We start from the raw sequence: 20,281 nt of genomic DNA, 5'->3' as shown, positions 1-20,281 counted from the left end.
TTTCACTCAATACTGTTCATGGTCATGACCTGTCAGCCCATCAGTGGGTGGGAAATTAAAGCTTCAGCATTTGAATAAACACCATACATATGTATTGCCTGGTCAATATTGTTTCTTTACTTTTGTTTTTAGTAACCATTTCCTAACTAGGGACCACATAGAATGTTTTTTGTAGGAATTATGAGTGTATGTTCAATCAAAAAATATAATCCATACCACTGCGGTCTGTCTTTGTCAGCCACTAATAACAGCCACCAACATAACCTGGTGCTGTAAGATGTTCCATTTGGCTCCATTCTTGGGCCGATTTTATTTTCCCTGTACCTGCTCCCCCTGGGTGCTATCATTAAAAAATATGGCGTCTCATTTCATTTTTATGCAGATGACGCAAATCTACATGCCCCTGAAAATAAATGACCCAAACCCTCAGCAACGTCTGTCTGACTGTCTGAAGGACATCAGAGCCTGGATGGCCTTGAACTTTTTAAAATTCAATGAAAAAAAGACCGAGGTGATAATATTTGGACCCAGTGGTGGCCCCAATGCCCCGCCTGTGCTGGATTCCCATATGTGAAACCCATTGTCACAAACCTGGGTGTACGGATTGATCGTGATTTGAAACTAGACAAACAGATCAAGTGGTCAAATCCAGCTTCTTTCAGCAATGACTTTGAGAGAGTAATACATTGTTTTAAATCCACTAAACTAGATTACTGCAATGCTCTGTACATTGGAGTAAGCAAGGCTTCCCTGTCACGCCTACAGCTGGTCCAGAATGCTGCTGCACGCCTCCTTACAAGGACAGGCAGGCGTGAACATATTACGCCTGTACTCGCCTCGTTACATTGGCTGCCAGTCAGTTTTAGAATACAATTTAAAATGTTACTGTTCGCATACAAAGCCCTAAACGGTTTAGCCCCACCGTACCTGGCAGATCTTTTAAAACCATACACACCCACACGGTCACTGAGGTCTGCTGACAGATTACTTCTGGTAGTCCCAAAATCAAGGCTAAAGCAGCGAGGAGACAGAGCCTTTGCTGTTGCAGCTCCAAAATTATGGAACAAATTGCCCCTCCAGGTTAGACTTGCTCCAACTCTGCCTGTTTTTAAATCTCGTTTAAAAACCCACTTCTTTTCCCTGGCATTTACAGACCAGGTGACACTTGCGCTTTTAAATTTGGGTTTTTATCTTACTAGTGTTTTGTATTGTTTTTACGTCATGTAGGAGAGTTTCTCAGTCAGTGGCTTCTGATCTGGTTTCAGTGTCTTGTGTTTTACATTTGTTTCATGTCCTGTCTGTTTTGTATGTATGTATGCTATGTTTTTATACAGTTGTTGATGTACAGCACTTTGTTCAACTCTGTTGTTTTTAAATGTGCTATAGAAATAAAATGGATTGGACAATGGCTACTGCACTGCACAAAGCAATGAGGTAGACCTGTGCTTACATTATGAAACTATACATCACCTATGCAGTCCTCCAGGGAGAGGGCATGCTTGGTGATCAGTACACAGATGGCAATGTGCGGCTGGCTTGCCAGTAAAAACAGGTCAGTGTCGCAGGCAGATCATCAATCGGCCCACAGTGTAGAGCGAGGGCCACCGGCCGGCTTCCAGGGGCACCGGCCTCCCCGGGGCTCTCAACATCTCTGTGTATCATTAATCTCAACATACCTTTTAGCACATGGTCACCTACAACTAAGTAGACCAAATATGTTTACAGTGAAACCCTAGTAATAGAAGAGAAAGGAGAGCAGAAGCACTCTGAGGGATTGGTACTGAAGACAATGAGCCATTTAATACATCTGCTGTCTTGTTGATACAACACACTGGGAACTGGGAACACAGCTCTTTGTTTTTAATTAAAGGACATTACTTTTTGAAGAGCAGAAATTAATTGAGGTGTTAGTATTTACATTTTAGGACTTTTCAATCTAAATAGTATTTCCCTAATGTATGTCTAAATCATTGTGATATAATACAAAACAATCACCTAGACCTCCGCATAGGGAGAAGTGTGACCCTCCCGAGTTGCAAGGAGCCCACATAATTAATAGGAAGCTTAACTTACAACATATGCCTTTGCCCAATGCAAAAGATCTACAGTATATACTTCAAATCAGTAAGAAAACTGTAAATGCTGAGTTTAAGGGTTAAGTCTGGTTAACATTGCCTTGACATATAAAAAAAAACATATATCCACAATATTGAATACTTTGCTACAGTACTTTGATAACTCTGAACGGTACATTTCTACATTTTGGAGAGCCTGGTTTTACTTGTGTAGCCTGGTAAAAGTTAACAAAGGACAATGGTCCATCAGGAGAAGCCTACCCTCCCTTATGTCTGTCAGAGAGCAATTGATGCATCTTCATCACACTCCCCTGCTCGTTCCCCACAGAAAGCTTTCTTGCCCCTCACCTCACTCTACATCAGTCTGGAGCGGCTACTCCGTCAGCCAGAATTGTGGGATTGCCACAATCTATTCATGTTCCCTACCTTTCTCTTGACATTTTCCGTGCTTTAGCAGCACTGACATTGGACGAACTGCAAGGGCACTCGTGCACAAATAGAATTGTACACACACATAGAATTGTACACACACATACCATCATTACAGGAGACTTGCATCTCTCATGTAGGAACAAACTGAGAAAATGTCAGCTTCAAACAGCCTGTAAGTACACATATGCACATGCATAGACCAGAATTCAAGTAGAGTTAACTGGGTTAGATGATAACAATGGAATTACACTATGACGTATAATTGTATAATTCCAATATTCCACAAGATAACACACTCATGCTTGGTATAACCATTGAGAAATAAATGCAGCATGATTTATTTCAGCTTTAAAGAAAACCTGGAGCAAATGGGTGTCTTTCATACTAATTTCCCCAGCTGGTTCACATTGTGTGATAGGTAATCCATCACCTCAAACTCAACAAGGAGGAAATGCAACTCCAAGACAAACAAACACCAGACACCAGTTCACTACTCAACATATAGATTCTGTCTATCTAGAATCTGATATAACTGACAAACACACTCGGTCAACCAGTAGGTGTACCTCTTATCAAACAGTGTAAAGTGGAGACAGGCATCAGCCTGCAGGCAGACAAGTCAATGCTGATCCATCCCTAAAGTCTGCTACATCCAGAACTGGTTAAGTGCTTGGCCCTAGAGCTAATGAGGCCCCTCAGGTGCCCTGGCAGGAGGCCTTCATTCCCCTTTGCTGGAGATAGAGAGGAAGTATTCACCATGTCATGTCATTTAACTTTAACAAAAGTGTTATGACTGGTAAACCAACTTAAGATTGCCAAGCTGACTTGACATTTAAAAAATGCTCGGAGCATGAACATATTACTGATCTACATACAAGCCATCCTGAGAGAAAATAAGGCAGTCAAACAAAAATTAAATGTAAAAAGACGAGATAAAGAAAACAAGAGATTAAACGGAGATCATTTTGTTTGTACTTCACTATTTGCTCTTATTGGAAAACTGTAATTTAAGCCCCCTGGAAGTCACTTTCAAACCGCAGTCCAAACTGACAATGCCCCTCCCCAGAGGGAGGGCATACAGTATTAACAAGCAGCCAGCATGAGCATCCATGACAGCATTAAGGGAAGCCATCAGAGGGCCCAAAAAGCAAAGCATCAGCCTTACCTTCAACAGCATACTCTTCAGCTTCAGGGAGGGTCCAGAGGGAATGCATAAAACAGAGAGGAAAAAAGACACAAAGAGAAAACTCATTAGATGTTACTTTCTCTTCAAATAAATGTCTTTCTATTTTTTCTTCAAACAAAATCTTTATGAGATGAAATCTAAATAAAGACTGCCAATGAGGCAGGAGATCTTGGATACTTGACAGTAAAACCCTAACCCAAAATGAAGTCTTCTACCTTGTAAATCTATTCTAATGCCTTTTTCGGTTGGGGTGTGGAGAACCCTCAACCAGTGTACTGAAACCACATCCCATAGGGAACAGTAGGCTTCAGTCAAACACAATTCCCAACTGAGAGACCCTGACTCTCACACTCTTAATGATGAAGCAAGATGGAGTCATAGAGTTTAGGCTACAGCAGGACACTTGGCTTACAAAATCTAGCCCACACAAACCGTAATGATAGAAAATAAAACTATAACCGCGTGTCCCTTAAGAGAGCTCATGTTGGAAGATAAGGCCCAAGCAGAGTATGTAAATCAGCTTTAGCTTGGAATGGCATCCCTGTGGAGAGCTTGGCATTTTGATCTGGTACTGTGGCTGCTGGGTGTAGGTCTTCATGGAACGCTATAGTATTAAGTTGTAGCATGGTCAATACGTTTCTGCAGTGACTCTACTGTGCACTGGTTCAATGTGTTAGTGCAATTCATCATTTCAGTCAGAGCTCCAACAGCTCCAGGCATTTTAGGTCGCAGCAGCGTACATTTATGGAAAACCACGAGGTCAAGTAAAGTGACAAATATTCTACGTGTTAAAGCTAAAAGGGCAAAATGTTTTATATATGTCCAATATGTCCAAAGTGTTTATAGTTGCAGTTGCTTTTAGCATTAAGATTTGATAACAGCAGCCATTTATAAATCTGAAACGCACCATTGGGGGCCCAACGTTGCTGAAAAGTAAGCAAGTCAACCAGATTTCCCATAACACACTGGCAAAGTGGCATGAATGGAATTTTATAAAGTATCCTCTTGCATTCACCACGCATGGACCGAATCATTTCTCTGCTTCTGAATTAATTGCTATGATTTAACTCTACAATCTCCCTAGGGTCTTGGGTTTAAACAACGATATTGCAGAAAAATAAAGGCACAGGTTAATTAAATAATAACTCCATGACATACAATATACTCTTTTTGCTCATTTTGGTGCTGCTTCACATCAAGTTAGGAGATCAAGTATACAATACTAACCCTGAATGTAATTTAGGCAACACATCAGGACTTCTTCAGTTGGAGAATGGTCTCACTGTGAGTCTGATCTGAGTTCAATGGTACAGGTTGTTTGTGTTTGTTACATATTGAACATCAAATTCAAACTAAAAAGATGAAACCCCCTGGAAAGTGTTGAAAGTTCGGAGTGCGTTTATAAAACAAAAAGGCTACCGGCACATAGATTGAAAGCACTTCATAAATGGCAGAGCATTTCCAAAGCTGGAGCATGGGACCTGTGTTCGACTGATGCGAGTGGTGGTTGTTTATATTTTCACTGGCCATGACTTTACCTTTTGACTCCCCTCATTTCTCAACAGGCCCTAATCCTTTCTTTGTAGTACGCCGTCAAAACTCTGCTTTTACACATAAGTAACAAAGACGGATACTGCTTTTGTTCAGACATGGAACAATACTAGAACAAAAAATGTAACTTTTTAAAATGCTGAAACACTCGATTGAATGCTGTGAAATCTAGCCTTAGAAAAGAATTGCGATTTCAGTCAGACACTTGGGATATCCCCCATCTCTCTAAGCGTGTCCCTTTTATCCCATTGATAGATTCCTGAAGTCTTTACCACCCATTTCCTTCATGCCATAGCTGTGTTCCATTAGGGTCTATCCCATATAGCCTCAGGCTTTAAGGCTAACTGGGATACCAGTCTTTTCAATATAACTCATATGGGAATTTGGATTCAGTTTTCTTCAGTGGAAAACACTGAGCTTTCTTATGTATGTGTGATGCCCCTGTGCAAAAATGGGCCCCGGGATAAAATAGAAATACATATTATTTATTCTAACCTTTTCCACCAAATGCAAGACTAAAAAAGATCTAAAAAGCTGAAATACAGACACACTCTATATTACAATTGACAGCCAGTCAAATGTGACATTTCTTTCATATCTTCAAATTAGCGTGCAATACCTCCAGCAACAGAAGTCAAATTAATCAAGGAGACGGTATGAAAGAGAGCAGAAATCAGACGTGGGCTGCAATAAAAATAGATAAAATAAACACTAAAGTCAAATTCAGTTGGAAGGAATGGAGAAGCTGGATTTCTTCACCAATGAATCTCCTAGGGCTTTGGATGCAAATGAGAGACTTTTCAGACCTAATCCTAACCAAGCTAACTAAAGGATTTACCGAAGGGAAAAAAGCATGCCTGCATCGCAAAACAACCTCCTCTCCATCACTATCCTGCCATCTCTTTGCACATGAAGGAAGCTACACAATTAACTGTTAGTTGGATACAAAAAGAGCATGAAAAATTATATTGCAAACATTGCAAGGTATAACATTAGTTCTAATAACATTTAAACAGGATAATAACTTTAAACCGGAACCGCCCTTAATGTGTTTTTAAACGGCATCATTGAAGCTGCGCTGACAGGCGACAGAGGTCCACCGTGTCCCGTGTCCTCCCCCCCCGTTGACAGTTCACTAGCACACCCCCCCCCCCCCCCCCCCCCCCCCCCCGTTGACAATTCACGAGCACCCCCTAAGTAAAATTACTTCCCACGGCTATGGGCCCCTACACACCAAACTGACACCAAAGACCACGTCGGACCCGATTGTTGTGTCGCCTCACGTCTCCTGGCCAAACAGTCACACTGGAACACACCGCAAAGACTTCAGCCGACGGCCAAGTAGCACGTACGCACTGCGCATGCGTGAGTGGCAATAACTCTCCTTACCAGCAGGTGGCGGTAGTGTGTATTTGTCATTCAAAAGAGGCAACAACCGGAAGACAGACTGCGTGATAACCAAGAGAAGAAGAACAGACTGCGTGATATAAACAAACAACAAATAGCGTGTGCGTTCCATTTTCACTCTACAGCGAGAAGCTCATGGGGCTTTCCCGAACCTGTGTCGAGAGCTGGCCAGACATCTATCAACGCCGAAAAGCGGCTTGGTGTGTAAGGACCTTAAGAGGCCCCACAGTGCAGTGAACAACACTGGCTATACTGATTTTTTAGGTATACTGTGTATTGAATTCAACACAAACTCAGTGTAGAACAGCGTTTGGATAACAGTATATTGCTTTATAGACAACATTTTGCTCCAAACTTCAAATGCAAACCATTATTTTACATTTGCCTGCTTTTAGTTACTCATGTTGGACTGGAAATACTTTGAAAGTAGGACATTTTGGCCAGTTAAAGTGTCACTTTAAACTAACATTTCATTGGGCACGAGGGAAGAGGATAAGCCCTTTCCATTCAAGGCTATTTGACACAACCTCAGAGAGGCAAAGAGGAAAATAAATTCGAAATAACAGAGACGAGTAAGTAGACAGGGGACAGGCAGATGGATAGAAACCTGTGCAGACACAGTCCCTTCAGGCGTGTACTTCCTCTTTATATTTGAATCAGTGGGAAACTTTTCCCCAAACTATACTGCATTATTGGAAACTTTCTCTCTGACTGGCAAGTTAATCCACAAGACATAGCATTTGCAGATTTCACACAAATCTAGACAGCAAAAACACAAAACTTCTATCCAACAAAGGTTCAAATATAGTTGAGGCTTTCTAATCCTGATAAAGATGAAAATAGAAATATTGACTGATTTATCGAGCAACAACACAGCATATAGAGAAGCAACGGCAGGCAGGGGGAGTACTGGAGTCAAATGGGTGGGAGAGAGAAGCAACCTTCAGACAGGTTTATAGGGTTTTTCCTTCACTGAACATAACATGATGTATCCCACCTCAGGTTTACTTAAAATGGCCTGTATTAAAACCATTTTCTGCAAATACATTGTACTTTATACCCCATCGTTTATAATATTATTCGTTTTTGGGATAGATCAATTCATTTTAGATTCATTTTCAACAATCGTGCACATCCGTAGAATAGCTGTAAGCTTAAAGGTGGGGTATGTAATTTTGGAGAAACCAGCTCGAGTGCGCTAGAATTTGAAAATACACAACTGGAAAAAATCTGCCACTTCCTTACAGAGCCCCTCCTCCAACACACACGAACGTGCACATGACCAATGAGGGCACGAGATAAGTTTGTGCACAGATGGAAGGCTGACAGGCAGGTAGGCCATCCAGTTATTTTAGCCGGGCCGGCTAAATGATTGGTCGTGCTTTTTACAGTGCTACGGCTTCCACAGATGATTTTTTTTTAATGTATTTATTGTCAAAGCATTTAATATATTCATTGCTATCGGGATGTTAAGAGCATTCCATGGAATATAACAAAAAGTGTTTCTGAAATAAATTACATACCCCACCTTTAACTAAGACGGACTAGTATAACCTCACATTGTGCTGACTCATAAAGAAGAAGCAGGTATCAAAGGGAGGTCAGGGAGGGATAATAATGAGAAATGAATTGGGGTGCACCTCCTGTGCCAATGTCATCACAGCGCTAGAGTTGTCGTGAGAGGACTGGGTAAAGGCAGTGGTTGACATACATCAGAGCCCTCAGACAACGTTCAACAAGGACAAGGTCAGACTGAAATAAACAATGATAACAAGAGGCAGGAACAAATTAGATGAAATAAAGACTGATGGTGGATATAAAAGATGACTTCCTTTGCAGTGGGCAACATATAATAAAGTGCCCAGATGTATTTAAAAGAGTCCTCTAATATGAGTATTTCATTTATTCAATGTATCTATTCAGGCATGTGCACACATAGACATCAAAGTGGGCTTGAGCCCCTGCCCTTTTTCTTCCTCCAGAGAAAGTGCCCTTTTTACATTTTTATAAATTAATATATATCTACTGCTGTTTGCGCACAGTTTCCCTTTCCAAAAATATATTGATTGAATACAAAATTAAAATATCAGGTCGGGAGATTAGACTGTGAAGTTCCGATGCTCTCTACCCTCTCTCCCTCCCTCCACGTCTCGCGCACAGCGGTGCGGACAGTCATCGGCAGTCCCTTCAGACAGACAGGTAGCAGCATCTCCCACTTTACTGACCCATGTTATGCCGGCTTTTCTTGGCTTATTTTGAAGGTGAGTGGTGATGAACAAATTCATAAACTGCCAGTGCCTCGAGTTTACAGCTAATTAGCTAAAAGACAATAACAAATATAGTTAACTAAGGTAGGCTACTAGCTAATGGATAAGTTAGCTCAAGGTTTAGCTAAGGCAATTTATCATGGGCATACAGGCTAATGTACTGTACTTAAGGGGAGACACTTAAAGCGAATACAGTAAAATGTGTATCTAATAACGTCATCACAATCGCCACATTGATATGCAAATTAGGCCTTAACTAGGCCTAATTAAAATGCGCTAATTTGCATGCAGTTACCAAGGCATTGCAGGTGAAACGGATAAAACAAAAAAACATGTCACAAAATGTCTGTGCACGTCCCTGTATCTATTGAATAAAGCCTTTTTACCACACCCAGTGAGTAGAAGGTTTTGAGGAGCGTGAGCTGTTGGATTTTTTTTAACAAAACACCAATTATGTGTTTCAGCAGGGGAGAGCAAAACAGGACTGATTCTAAATAGTTCAAATGAGACTTAAGCTAATTAAAAAGAGATGATCGCCAGTCTAATAGGTGCCGACTGGGGAGAGGAGAGGCAAAAAGACGGTAAGGAAGATCATTTGTTGATGCTCAAAAAGATAGAGGTGGGGGAGTTTATCAGGCACATGAGATTATACAACCCAATCTGTTCTCTGAAGAGCGGCAATAAAAAGGTTTTGCAAGGTCAAACCTAGCTTTATTTTAAGATGGTTGTAACAGTAAAGTTTGGAACGTGACTGGTTTTAAGTAAATAATTTGCCCCTGTGGGTGTACAGTGAATGACAGAATGCAGAGTATGAAAGAAACCAGCCCTAAGATGAAAACACTCAACTGAGGCACAAAGGAATATATAAAAAAAATAAACTTTGACTGAATCAAATGGATGCCTCATGTTTTCTGTGATGGATTATCTGCCGCGGTCTCTTTTCAAGACTGTGGAACTAGTTTTTCACAATATACAAGGATGGATGGCAGCAAATGGCTTCTTATGAAAGGGGGAAAATTAGTTCTGATATCTGTAGCTCTGCTGAATGTGTGCAGACAGCAAGAGGAAGCAAACAGACCTGACAAAAAATACAGCGATTACGCTACACAGATGAAATGCATTGGCGTATAGAGCTTAAAGACTATTAAAAGGCTAAAAACCCTATACAATATGAATACTGTGTTTTAAATCAGAACATATGGCACATACTTATAGACATGTGCTTCATATGTGTGCGTGGCCTGCGGATAAGAGCATCCTTTGCCAATCACTCGTCTGCATGGCTTGACTATCGTCCTGTCTATTAGGGCCCTCCAGCCTAGCGGACTTGTTTTTCACTACATTTAACCTTGATTTTAAACTCCATTCGAGTTTGTATTACCTTCAGTCACCGGAATAAAAATTCTACTAATGACTAACTAACATTTTAATTAAAGAGCAATAGAGAGGCATTTTTGTCTTTGTATTCAAGCTTTTCCACAGCAGAGATGCAAAACTGCGTTCACTGAAGTCTGCAGTGTGAACGAGTTTTTGATAAATGTCTCTGTAGCGAACTATTCAAACAAAGCATGTCATATGGTTCCATGGCCTTCTGGTCTATAAAGGCAGCTGTCAGTGGGGTACTTCTGCCTTTACTATAGTACAATGACCTCGTCCCAGTATGAAACACTGATGTAAAATGGCAGTTCAAGTAAGTTCCAGCAAGCCCTTGCTCTTCGATTAGAAGCGGCTGAAAGAAAAATCTGACGTTTTTCCAGTGGTGTAACATAATAGTTTTTTTTGTAATTTAATTGTACTGCAGGAAGAACCTCAACATAGCATCATATCATTTATATTCAAACAGGAGTGCATTTATACCCTCCTGTTGTCTTCGGGTCAAAATCTGACCGATTTACTACTTTCATCAATCATAACTTTTTTGTTTTACATTCGATTGCATTAAGGCTTTATGATATCCTTCACATTTGAACATATAAAATTGCTGACCACCACTTTCATTGATTTAGTCAACTTTGTAACACCCATGGTGTTCCCGGTCAAAAATGACCGCCATAAAGAAAAGGAATTAGTAACCATCCGGATCAGATAAAACACACACACACACAAACACCCACACACTAGGGCTGTGCAATTAATCGTATTTTAATCGCAATTACGATTTTGGCCTGCCACAATTACGAAAACAACATAATCGGAAAAAACGATTATTTTGCTTTTCTAGGTTGTGACAGTGCACTGCAACATATTTTATCTCATTTATTTGTATTTATCATATTTATATATGTTTATTAGCTTGTTGAAGTGCGCTCCAAAATATGTGTTGATCTTGTTTATTGGTATTTATTATTTTGATATTATTTATTTAAATGTATAATGAATGAATAATCGTATTTAATAATCGTGATGTCAATTATTGACCAAAATAATCGTGATTATGATTTTTGCCATAATCGCACAGCCCTACCACACACACATACTCTAGATGTGTTCCCACTCCCTTATGTGCCCAATCCCCCCATGTGAATCACACCTGGCACACACAAACACACACAGAACAATTTGACACATTTCCCGCTCTTATGTGCCCATCCCCCCACATGGATCACACCTGGCACACGCAATACATGTTCAGTGTCTATTCTTTGTATATTTACTGCAGTTTTTCATGTTTACCAGTAGTCTGATACAATATGTACAGTTTGAAAGGGTATTAAATGAAATTTGGTGATGATTAATGGTTTTTGGGTTAATGTAAAACAGGACCGGTCAAAGTTGACCGTGAACACCAAAGTAAGGGGGGGGAAACGAAGACAATAGGAGGGTTAAAGAAAATACTTGTATTAATAAAGCAGATCATAGTTTGCATTTACCTCCCAGGATATAGTTCTCTACATGTAGACATATCTGACCTTTGATTCCAATTTAAAACGAGTTATTGTACTATAGCTAATCCCTGTTTAAGGTGACCTAAAGAGATTTATTTCCCTTGCTCCTGAAATCTCTGACTCTCATCATGAACTCATCAAATGACATGAAGAGATCGTGTATCTTTGTCCCGCACTAGCAAATCCTCTGTCAGATTATTTCTTCCAATGACTAAAAACTAAAAAAGATTACATTATTATACAAATACACAATCATGCAAGGTTGGGTTCAGATTAGTGGAGAGCCTTTTTGTGTTTTTAATCAGCATTAGATCTACTACAGGAAATTGTATTCTTTAGTCTCATCAGTGGGTTGTTTTCTATAAATGATCAAACACGAGTTATATTGATGTACTACAGTACATTTACAAGATGTTATATGCTGACCCAATTAGCTACATCTACTATTTATAAAAATGCACAATGCTATTTGCACACAATGAAAAATGTTCTAAAATCGGAAGAATTAAGAGCGCACAGATATCAATCAGGATATTTGTGCAAATAATTCAAACCTTGCGACTCCAAGAGACTGCTTTGAAGCACAGAAGTTAGTCCAGATTAAACAAAAAGTTTTAAAAGGAGAGAGTGAGACACAGGATGACGTCATGGGCGGTTCAAGACAGCCAGCCAGCATGAACTCTGTGAAGTCACTGCATATTTGATGCCCCTTTTTGAGCCATCAGCAATGATTAGACATGAACTTTAAGTGTGGCTGCCACACCTTTAGAGATTTTACTTACTAAAAATTCAATTGATGCTCTCAGTCTGTATGACTGGTGTAAAGAAAAAGTCAAACGACTCATTTGCTGTCAAAGCATTTCAGTGACATTTCACCCTCTGGGCTCAGCATCACAAGTATCTATCCCGATGGCAAAGACACTCCTCAAAGTCATTTCTCCATGTAGCTCTGAAGACAGCGCATCACTAATGTTGCCGAGTTCCAGATTTGGCTCCCACCGGGGTTTCCAGTGCTAAAAATAAATATACTTGTGATTCTGTGAGGTGATTTGGGTAACAGGGTACACCATTGTGCCACATAGTCAGCCTCAATCAGCAAGTAGATCCAGCTCATTGAATGTCACTAACTGTAGGCTGGCAGCTATTCAGCTTCCTGCCTAGGCCAAACTACTTTGAGCACATCAACACACATTAAGTGACATGTTTGATGCTCAATTTCTTTACAGTGTGCTGCTCTCATCATGTGCTGGTTTGTGATCTCATGATGTGTTTCTTCATGTCTCATTCAGCGATGCAGATTTTTGACAACTAAATAAAGTCTTTATGAGGCGCTTGAAGGAGGTTTTTTATGTGTTGTTGCAGAAAGGTCAAGAGAGGAATGGTGCGGGATGGGAGGAGGGCGGTCTGACAGTTAATCGATGATAGCAGCACATTAGTATCGACACCAAGAAACTCAGTGGGAAAGCAAATCTTATCTTTGCAAAGCTAGGAAGACAGGGGTGGTGGGAGTGAGGGGGGAGATAATGGGGGGAAAAAAAACGAGGAGTGGGAGAGAGGGAGGAGTACAGATGGGGGCAAAGGAGATATGAGATGTAGAAACCTTGGCATAGAGCTTATCTCTTGTGTGAAATAAGAAGCAGGGTGAGGCTGAAGAGTGTTATTTTAAAGGTAGAGGGGGCACTGAATAGAATGTACAAAATTGGATAAAACAACAGTAGAGCAAACAATTTGTAACTTTCTGGAAAATGCATAGATTTTCTGTTGCAATTGAACCTACTTTCCTTGGTAATTTATTTGTTTGATGGTATAATTGTTGGGGTGTGTAATCGAACCACTTTGTGTAGACACAAATGTAAACAGCTGATTTCCTTCCCACGAAAAGTCACCGCAGGAAGTTGTGGATTTTTTTGACTGTGATAATTAAAAGCACTGATGTTTATTATATCTGTTTAATCACAAAGATGATCTCCTCCTATCAATACATGACCTTGCCTTTGTTTGGATGAGAGGTAGTGGAAGGGCTTAGTGGTGTTGCACATGGGACAACATAAAACAGTTTTAAAATGATAAATAGACACAATAACAACTGTGATGTTTTACCTCAGACAAAACATATTTCTTATTTTGAGTCTTAGAATCATTATTCTAATCAGGAGGATTTGTTTTTTTTCAAATCATTAAACAATACCACTAAAAAGCATTTAAATAATTTCCCAGCCCTAGATATCAGACGTCATTCTGGACTGAGGCGGTATTTCTCTAAAAACTATTTTTAAGAAGTCAAGGATCACTTGAAAAGAAGAAATAACTACTCGGCATGTGTTGTAGGAATCACTGGCAGAGATTTGGACACCATCTGAAAAATATGACTGTAAAGAATGGAGACGTATTTATCCTTTCTGCTGTGACATTTCTTACCGGGTTAGGGAGGGTGCTTTCAATGCAACCTGCAGATATAAACACCAACACCTTGCAGAAACTTTAAAGATTATGAGGCGTCAGTGGAATGCAACTGAATTGAAAAACAACCAGATGATTGAGAAGATGTACTCTAAGAAGACATAATGTCTAAGATTTTGTGTTTCTGTCTTCTCTCAGGTTGTGACCCGAGTCCTTCCATGCCAATCTGCCATTTCTCTGATTGTTTATCAGGTATCTGGTGACAGGGGGTCATTCTCTCGAACTAGGAACACCTGGGTTCTTATGTTCCCAGTTGTAAAGCCCTGGCTACATGTAACATGTTCTCTTCTTTCCTTTTAATTATGTTGCAATTGTACTTCTCCTTATTTACTTTATTTACATGCACCCCAAAACAACAGTATATGTTCTTTAATCTTATGCACAAGAAGACCAACACCATCCAAGATTAAAGGGGGATGGAAGGGTTAGGGGTTGGTTGTTGGAGGGTTAGGGTTACTGACAAATCTCTTAATCTCTCCCTCACTCTCTATGGTTATGTTTGTTTTGTGCTAGTTTGGCCTCAAGTCGCCCGTCGATCCCCTCGTAAATTGCCTGTGTCGATTCAGCCTTACAAGCTTCCACACACTCCCCGAGTCCCTGTTAAAACGGTCACGCCAATAAAAGCCCATTCAATTGTAATGAATTGAGAGAGAAGCTAAAGACTAAAGGGGCTGATTTAGTGACAATTGTTGATGATCCTCGATTAAGTTAGGATTGAGCTAGCCAGCCTCCCCGTTCCTACAGCATGGCTCGTATTGTCTGGGATTTCTAAAGGCTAAAGAATGCTGACGATTCCCATTCCTACGCCTTCATCTCCGAAATAGACTTCTAGACAATGTACAGTATGGAGGGAAAGCCTCATTCTCGAGACACTGTTACTAAATATATGGCCTGCTCTGATCCATGCATGGTGGTGAGTAGAATTATGCCTGCAGACTCAAACAAAGAAACGGCAGAAATAACAAAACAGATCGGAAATTATCATTACAATTCATTTCCAACGTTCCAATTAATATAACATAAAACTATCCAATTTAAGAGACATCAGTTCAACTATCATGAGTGTGTGTATAGATGGAAAGCCACAGCTCAATCATTTGCCTTTTTTATAGCTGAGGTACAACAGATGAAAAAACATGAAATACTGAAACGCTGATTGTATAATCTGGAGGTAAGCTGTTGTAAAGCTCCGCATCCCTACTCTTCACTCTTGGCCTCACGCTCCAATGTTAAGCAACTCTTGCAAAAAACTGAGCGGATTACAGCTGCGAGGTCAAGAGAAGCTAATGTGACTTTGTCTGGAACCGGCCGCTGTGGCCCTGAAGTCCCTGGATCACATGCACAAAGGGATTCTAACATAAGAAAATAACACAGTGAAGAATTAAAATACAAAGTCGGCAGACGGAAAAATAAATTCTTTGCTGCAAAAGATAAAGAAGAGCGAAATCTTATGAACACAGGTGGAGCAGTAATTCTAGTTTTATTTCTTGCTTTATCAACAGGTGTATTGATTTGTTTCTCTACAGCTTTGAAAGATGAGGTGTTTTGTGCAAAACAATTGCTGTAGAGAACACGTATCTTTTGTCCTGGCTCGGGGGATTTTTTGTACCACAGCCAGCAACAATAAGAAAAAAATAAGCAACCCAAAGTTAAATGTATTATTGTTTTATACACAGTGCTTGGCTCAAGGTCATCAGTGAGACCGTCAGTCACCTGAAAGTCTTTACGTTATAAAGAACAAGGTAGAAAGCACATTTTAAGGTTATTTCTATTTTCTGATGTTTATATTTGGATAATGCTCACATTTCTACTTCTTTGCTTTGCAGGTGTGTGGGTGTTGACCATGTGGTCACAGCATGGTATCAAGGAGGCTCACTGAAGGCTGCATTAATGCATATTTATCAAAGTAAAAGTAAAGAGAGACAGAGTATAGAGTCAGGCTCTGTTTTTTGAAAATTTCATTGTTTTCTGCAAAAGCAGAAATCTATTGTATTTCTTTCTTTAAAAAATAGCAGGTAAGCTAAATTGATGCATGATGAAAAAACCCTGCAACCTGAAGTCACATGAAGGCAGGGGGATGCTGAACTTGAGCAGACAAACTTAGATGTCTGCCTGCACATTAATGGTAAATGCATGCATATAGGTGATTCGCATTTGCATTTGAAAAGGGAAAAAATCTAGTTTGTTGTACTAGTAACTATATGTTTTATTTTATTTTCGAAATGTGTGTTGTATATAATTATCATATATTTTCATAGCCTAGTTTTGCAGTGGTTATTTCAGGCAAACAGTCAAACATAGGGTTATTTACCTGCTGAAAAGGTCTCGTGAGTATACGTAATTGAAACCAATAAACCAAGTACATTCTTTTCAAACCCAGTTTCTGATCCTGTGTTTATGAACTGGCCTCAGACTGAATAAAATCCACTTTCCAGCGATAGACAATAAAGTCTAAATATATGAGCGCCTGTTGAAAGGTCAAATACAGCAGACGTAAGTGGTCAAGACTACAGCTCTGCAAGTCCAGTATTTTCCTCCTGTTCACCTCCAAGGAAAGGATGAAACCTGAAAGATGTTGGCAAAAGAGTGAAAATGAAATGCTGAGCTTTCAAGTAACATCATCTTTGAGTGTTTTTGTCAGTAAGAGACAGAGAAAAAAATCTTAGAAGTGTGGAGAGTGCAGAAAAAAGTACCAGCTCACTGAGTTTGAACCCACACAAAAATATAAATAAATAAATGCAAAATAGACATGCGTTGTCAAAACGATTGTTTCACAGTTTCAACACCTAGTCGAGCGTCATGCCAGGTGCCAATGTGCGTCTGACTCACTGCTGTTCCAAAAAGGCTGCTGTTTTATGAAGGTTGGCATACTAATAAAAAAAATCAACAAAGAGTGTCCATATGCATGTACTGTATAATCAGGTATGTTTCTCAATGTGTGGCTTGTGTGAGGTTTAGATGTGTTTTTCTTATAAGGGTGTCATAGCAGGAGCTTGTTCTTAGACCCTACATTCAATACATTTAAAGGATCTGAAGAAAATCCCTTATTAGAGCTGTTGTCTTGTGTAGATATCCAGGTCAACAGAGTCATGCATTCAATACTGGACTGTTGGGCCACGGGTGCAAAAACATGTATTTGGTGCAGTGCTCATGGAAATAATGTACAGAAGCTTATACTACATTCTACTATTACCAGAGGTGGGACCAAGTCATTGTTTTGCAAGTCCGAGTCAAGTCTCAAGTCTTTGCGCTCAAGTCCAAGTCAAGTCTCAAGTCTTTGCGCTCAAGTTCCAAGTCAAGTCTCAAGTCAGGATGGGCAAGTTTAAAGCTCCCATGTCATGCTTTTCCGGTTATTACCCGTCCCCTTGTGTGTTATGAAGGTTTTATGCATGTAAACGGTGTGCAGAGTCAAAACCCTCAAAGTACACCCTGTAGCGAGTAAAACTCTAACACAGAAAATACCTCCCCAAAACGCCTCGTTGAGATACGTCACTGCCCATTTGATTCTTCCGGGTACCGCCTGATGTCATGCGGTACCCGGAACGAAATGGACCAATCCCGAAGAGCTATGGCCACACCAGCAGTGCGTGTTCCTCCTCCAGAGGTTCGAAGAACCGGCATTTCACAGACGAAAGCTTCCAAAACATTGCCCAGTTTGAGGCCGGATATGCACAGCTTGTTTGGACCGTTTGGAGCAGGGGAAGATCTGGGTATACAACCTGTAAGTTTGCATTGTTATTTGTGTATTTATCAAACAAGACTGTTTAAATGTGTAAACTGTGTTGGACTGCTAAGCCATTGACACAGTGCTAACTGTGCTAACTAAGTTGCTAGAGTTTCCATATATCAACTACAATGTCAGCAGATGGCCTTACATGTTTGTCATGGCAGGAGATGTCTGCATTCACACACACGGAATACTCATACAGTATACTGTACTGTGATTTACCGTACATTGTGACCGTACATATACTGCATGTAGCTAACGAGGCTAGCTGTATGCTAGCGCAAAACAATGTATTCATGCAAGTTACATTGTATGGTAGCAGAATACCCGTATACGATTGCATTTATAAACACGTTATTGCTAGCCTAATATGAACCACTAGCTTTTGTTCATAGTAGTTTTATTACACTGCATTATAGTTGCCTTTCCTCCAAGCTAACGTTCATATCGTGTTAGCTACCAAGGTAAACAAAGCTAGGTTAGCATATTAGCAGGCAAGCTGTTCATTACACAACTACTACTAACGAATCTAAAACAACTAAGTTTTCTCTAATATTTTGTGATTTGCATTTGATTTCGACCAGCCAGATCCTGGCGGACAATCCATGACGTGCTAAAAGGCACTTCTACTACTGAGGCGTCGTGCTAAAAGGCCCCGCACCGACTGTGCGCAGGCAAGATGCAAGGAGGAGGAATGGATGATATACCGTGTATATATGTATATTTATGTTCATTTTGTACATTTCTAAAAATAAAGTTTAATGGAAATACTAGTAGTAGGCCTATCCTTTCTTCCTGAATCATATATAGCAAACCATGATTTGATTTCTCATCAAACAGTAGTAGTTTATAACGGGTAAAAATAACTTACTCTTTGTTATGAGCGGCTCGTAGGCCACAAAGACAAGGAGACATACACGAGTTTACAAAACCACGGCACATTTATTGTGATAAATGCAGAGATAGGTGGTTGAGAGGATCGCAGAGTTAGTCTTCCTGCAGCCGCTTTGGAGAGAGACTGGGGCCGTAGTGTCCGGAGGTGTCCGTGATCGTGCTGATTAGCCTCTTCAGCTCCACCCCATCGTAAGACAAAGGCCCTGGGGCCGTCACACTCTTCTATAACAACAGTTAAAAATATATATGTATATAAAATATACGGCTGTGCCGACGCCATGATAAGACTGATGTTACGCTGAGAGCAGCGGGGAAAGCACTGTTAGACATGGGCGCAGCCTCTCTGGTGGTTGACTAATCAGAACGAGTGGCCGAGCTGACCAATCGGAGCACACTAGGCTCACAGGGAGGGGGGGCAAGAGCTCCAACGAGTCGTTTAGTGGAGAAAGTGAATACTGCTGAATACACATGCTTGACAGAGATGCTGTATGCGAAACCAATGTGAGTTTGGAAAATTGCACAGTATAAATCTATTTTAGTATACCTCAACAATGTAATTATGATCAGTGGAAATGGCCATGACATGGCCCTTTAAGTCAAGTCCAAGTTCTAAACTTGACAAAACAAGTCTTAAACAAGTCCTTATGTGCTTTTCAACAAATGTAATGACATCGATCAACAGAATAATACTTAATAATCAAACTGCTCTTTATTAGTCACATTAAATTTAATAATCCATTTTCTCTCTGGTAAAGTAAGTGTTTTCTTCTATTTTAAGAGGGATAAGTAAGGTAAGGCTACCCTGACGGTTTGATTCAGAAGGAGTTTAATGTATAAGATCCCTGATGTTAAGGTAACCAGAATGATTATTTCCACTGTGTACAACATGTTATAAGGGACCCACTTATATCTTTATGCAAGGGATAATGTGCAGCGAGGCGGTCTCTATGGGGAAGAGAACACCTGAATCTAGATCCCTCTGCAGGTGGTACTTTAACTATATTTTGATGCTAATACTTTTGTACTTTTACTTGTAACATTTTGAATGCAGGACTTTTATTGTAACCGAATATTCCTACACTCAGTTACTTTTACTCAAGTACAAGATCTGAACTTCTCCCACCTCTGACAATAAATCCTGAGTGGTTACCAAAACAAAAACCCTGCTCTGAAGGTTATTTTCATTTGACAAATCCTGCACTCAGCTTTGCTTTCTCCAATATCATTGAAATGCAGCCAGATGCTGCTTCTTTTTTCGGTTTTCGCTAATTTCTTGACTTTTTCCGACGCGCTTGCATTTAAATCCGGCTCTCCGGCTCCCCATCTCCCCGTCGCTCTGTGTAGCTGGCCTGTACCACTACACCTGCTTTCGAGCGTCTGCCCCCCACCCTTCTTTC

At 40.2% G+C, this 20,281-nt stretch overlaps 1 protein-coding gene across 1 annotated transcript in view; it reads right to left on the bottom strand.

Annotated features, from left to right (window-relative positions):
- Window positions 1–20,281, bottom strand: part of nrxn2b (neurexin 2b) — a 619,828-nt gene that overhangs the window by 495,279 nt on the left and 104,268 nt on the right. Inside the window, 1 exon segment of the mRNA XM_034136360.1 lies at window positions 3,673–3,693. Coding sequence (XP_033992251.1) covers window positions 3,673–3,693 — 21 coding nt within the window.

This window comes from Trematomus bernacchii, unplaced genomic scaffold (assembly GCF_902827165.1).
Source record: "Trematomus bernacchii unplaced genomic scaffold, fTreBer1.1, whole genome shotgun sequence".
Classification (NCBI taxonomy): Eukaryota; Metazoa; Chordata; class Actinopteri; order Perciformes; family Nototheniidae; genus Trematomus; species Trematomus bernacchii.
The sequence above is the reverse complement of the archived record's forward strand: the minus strand, read 5'-3'. Positions and strand labels throughout refer to the sequence as shown.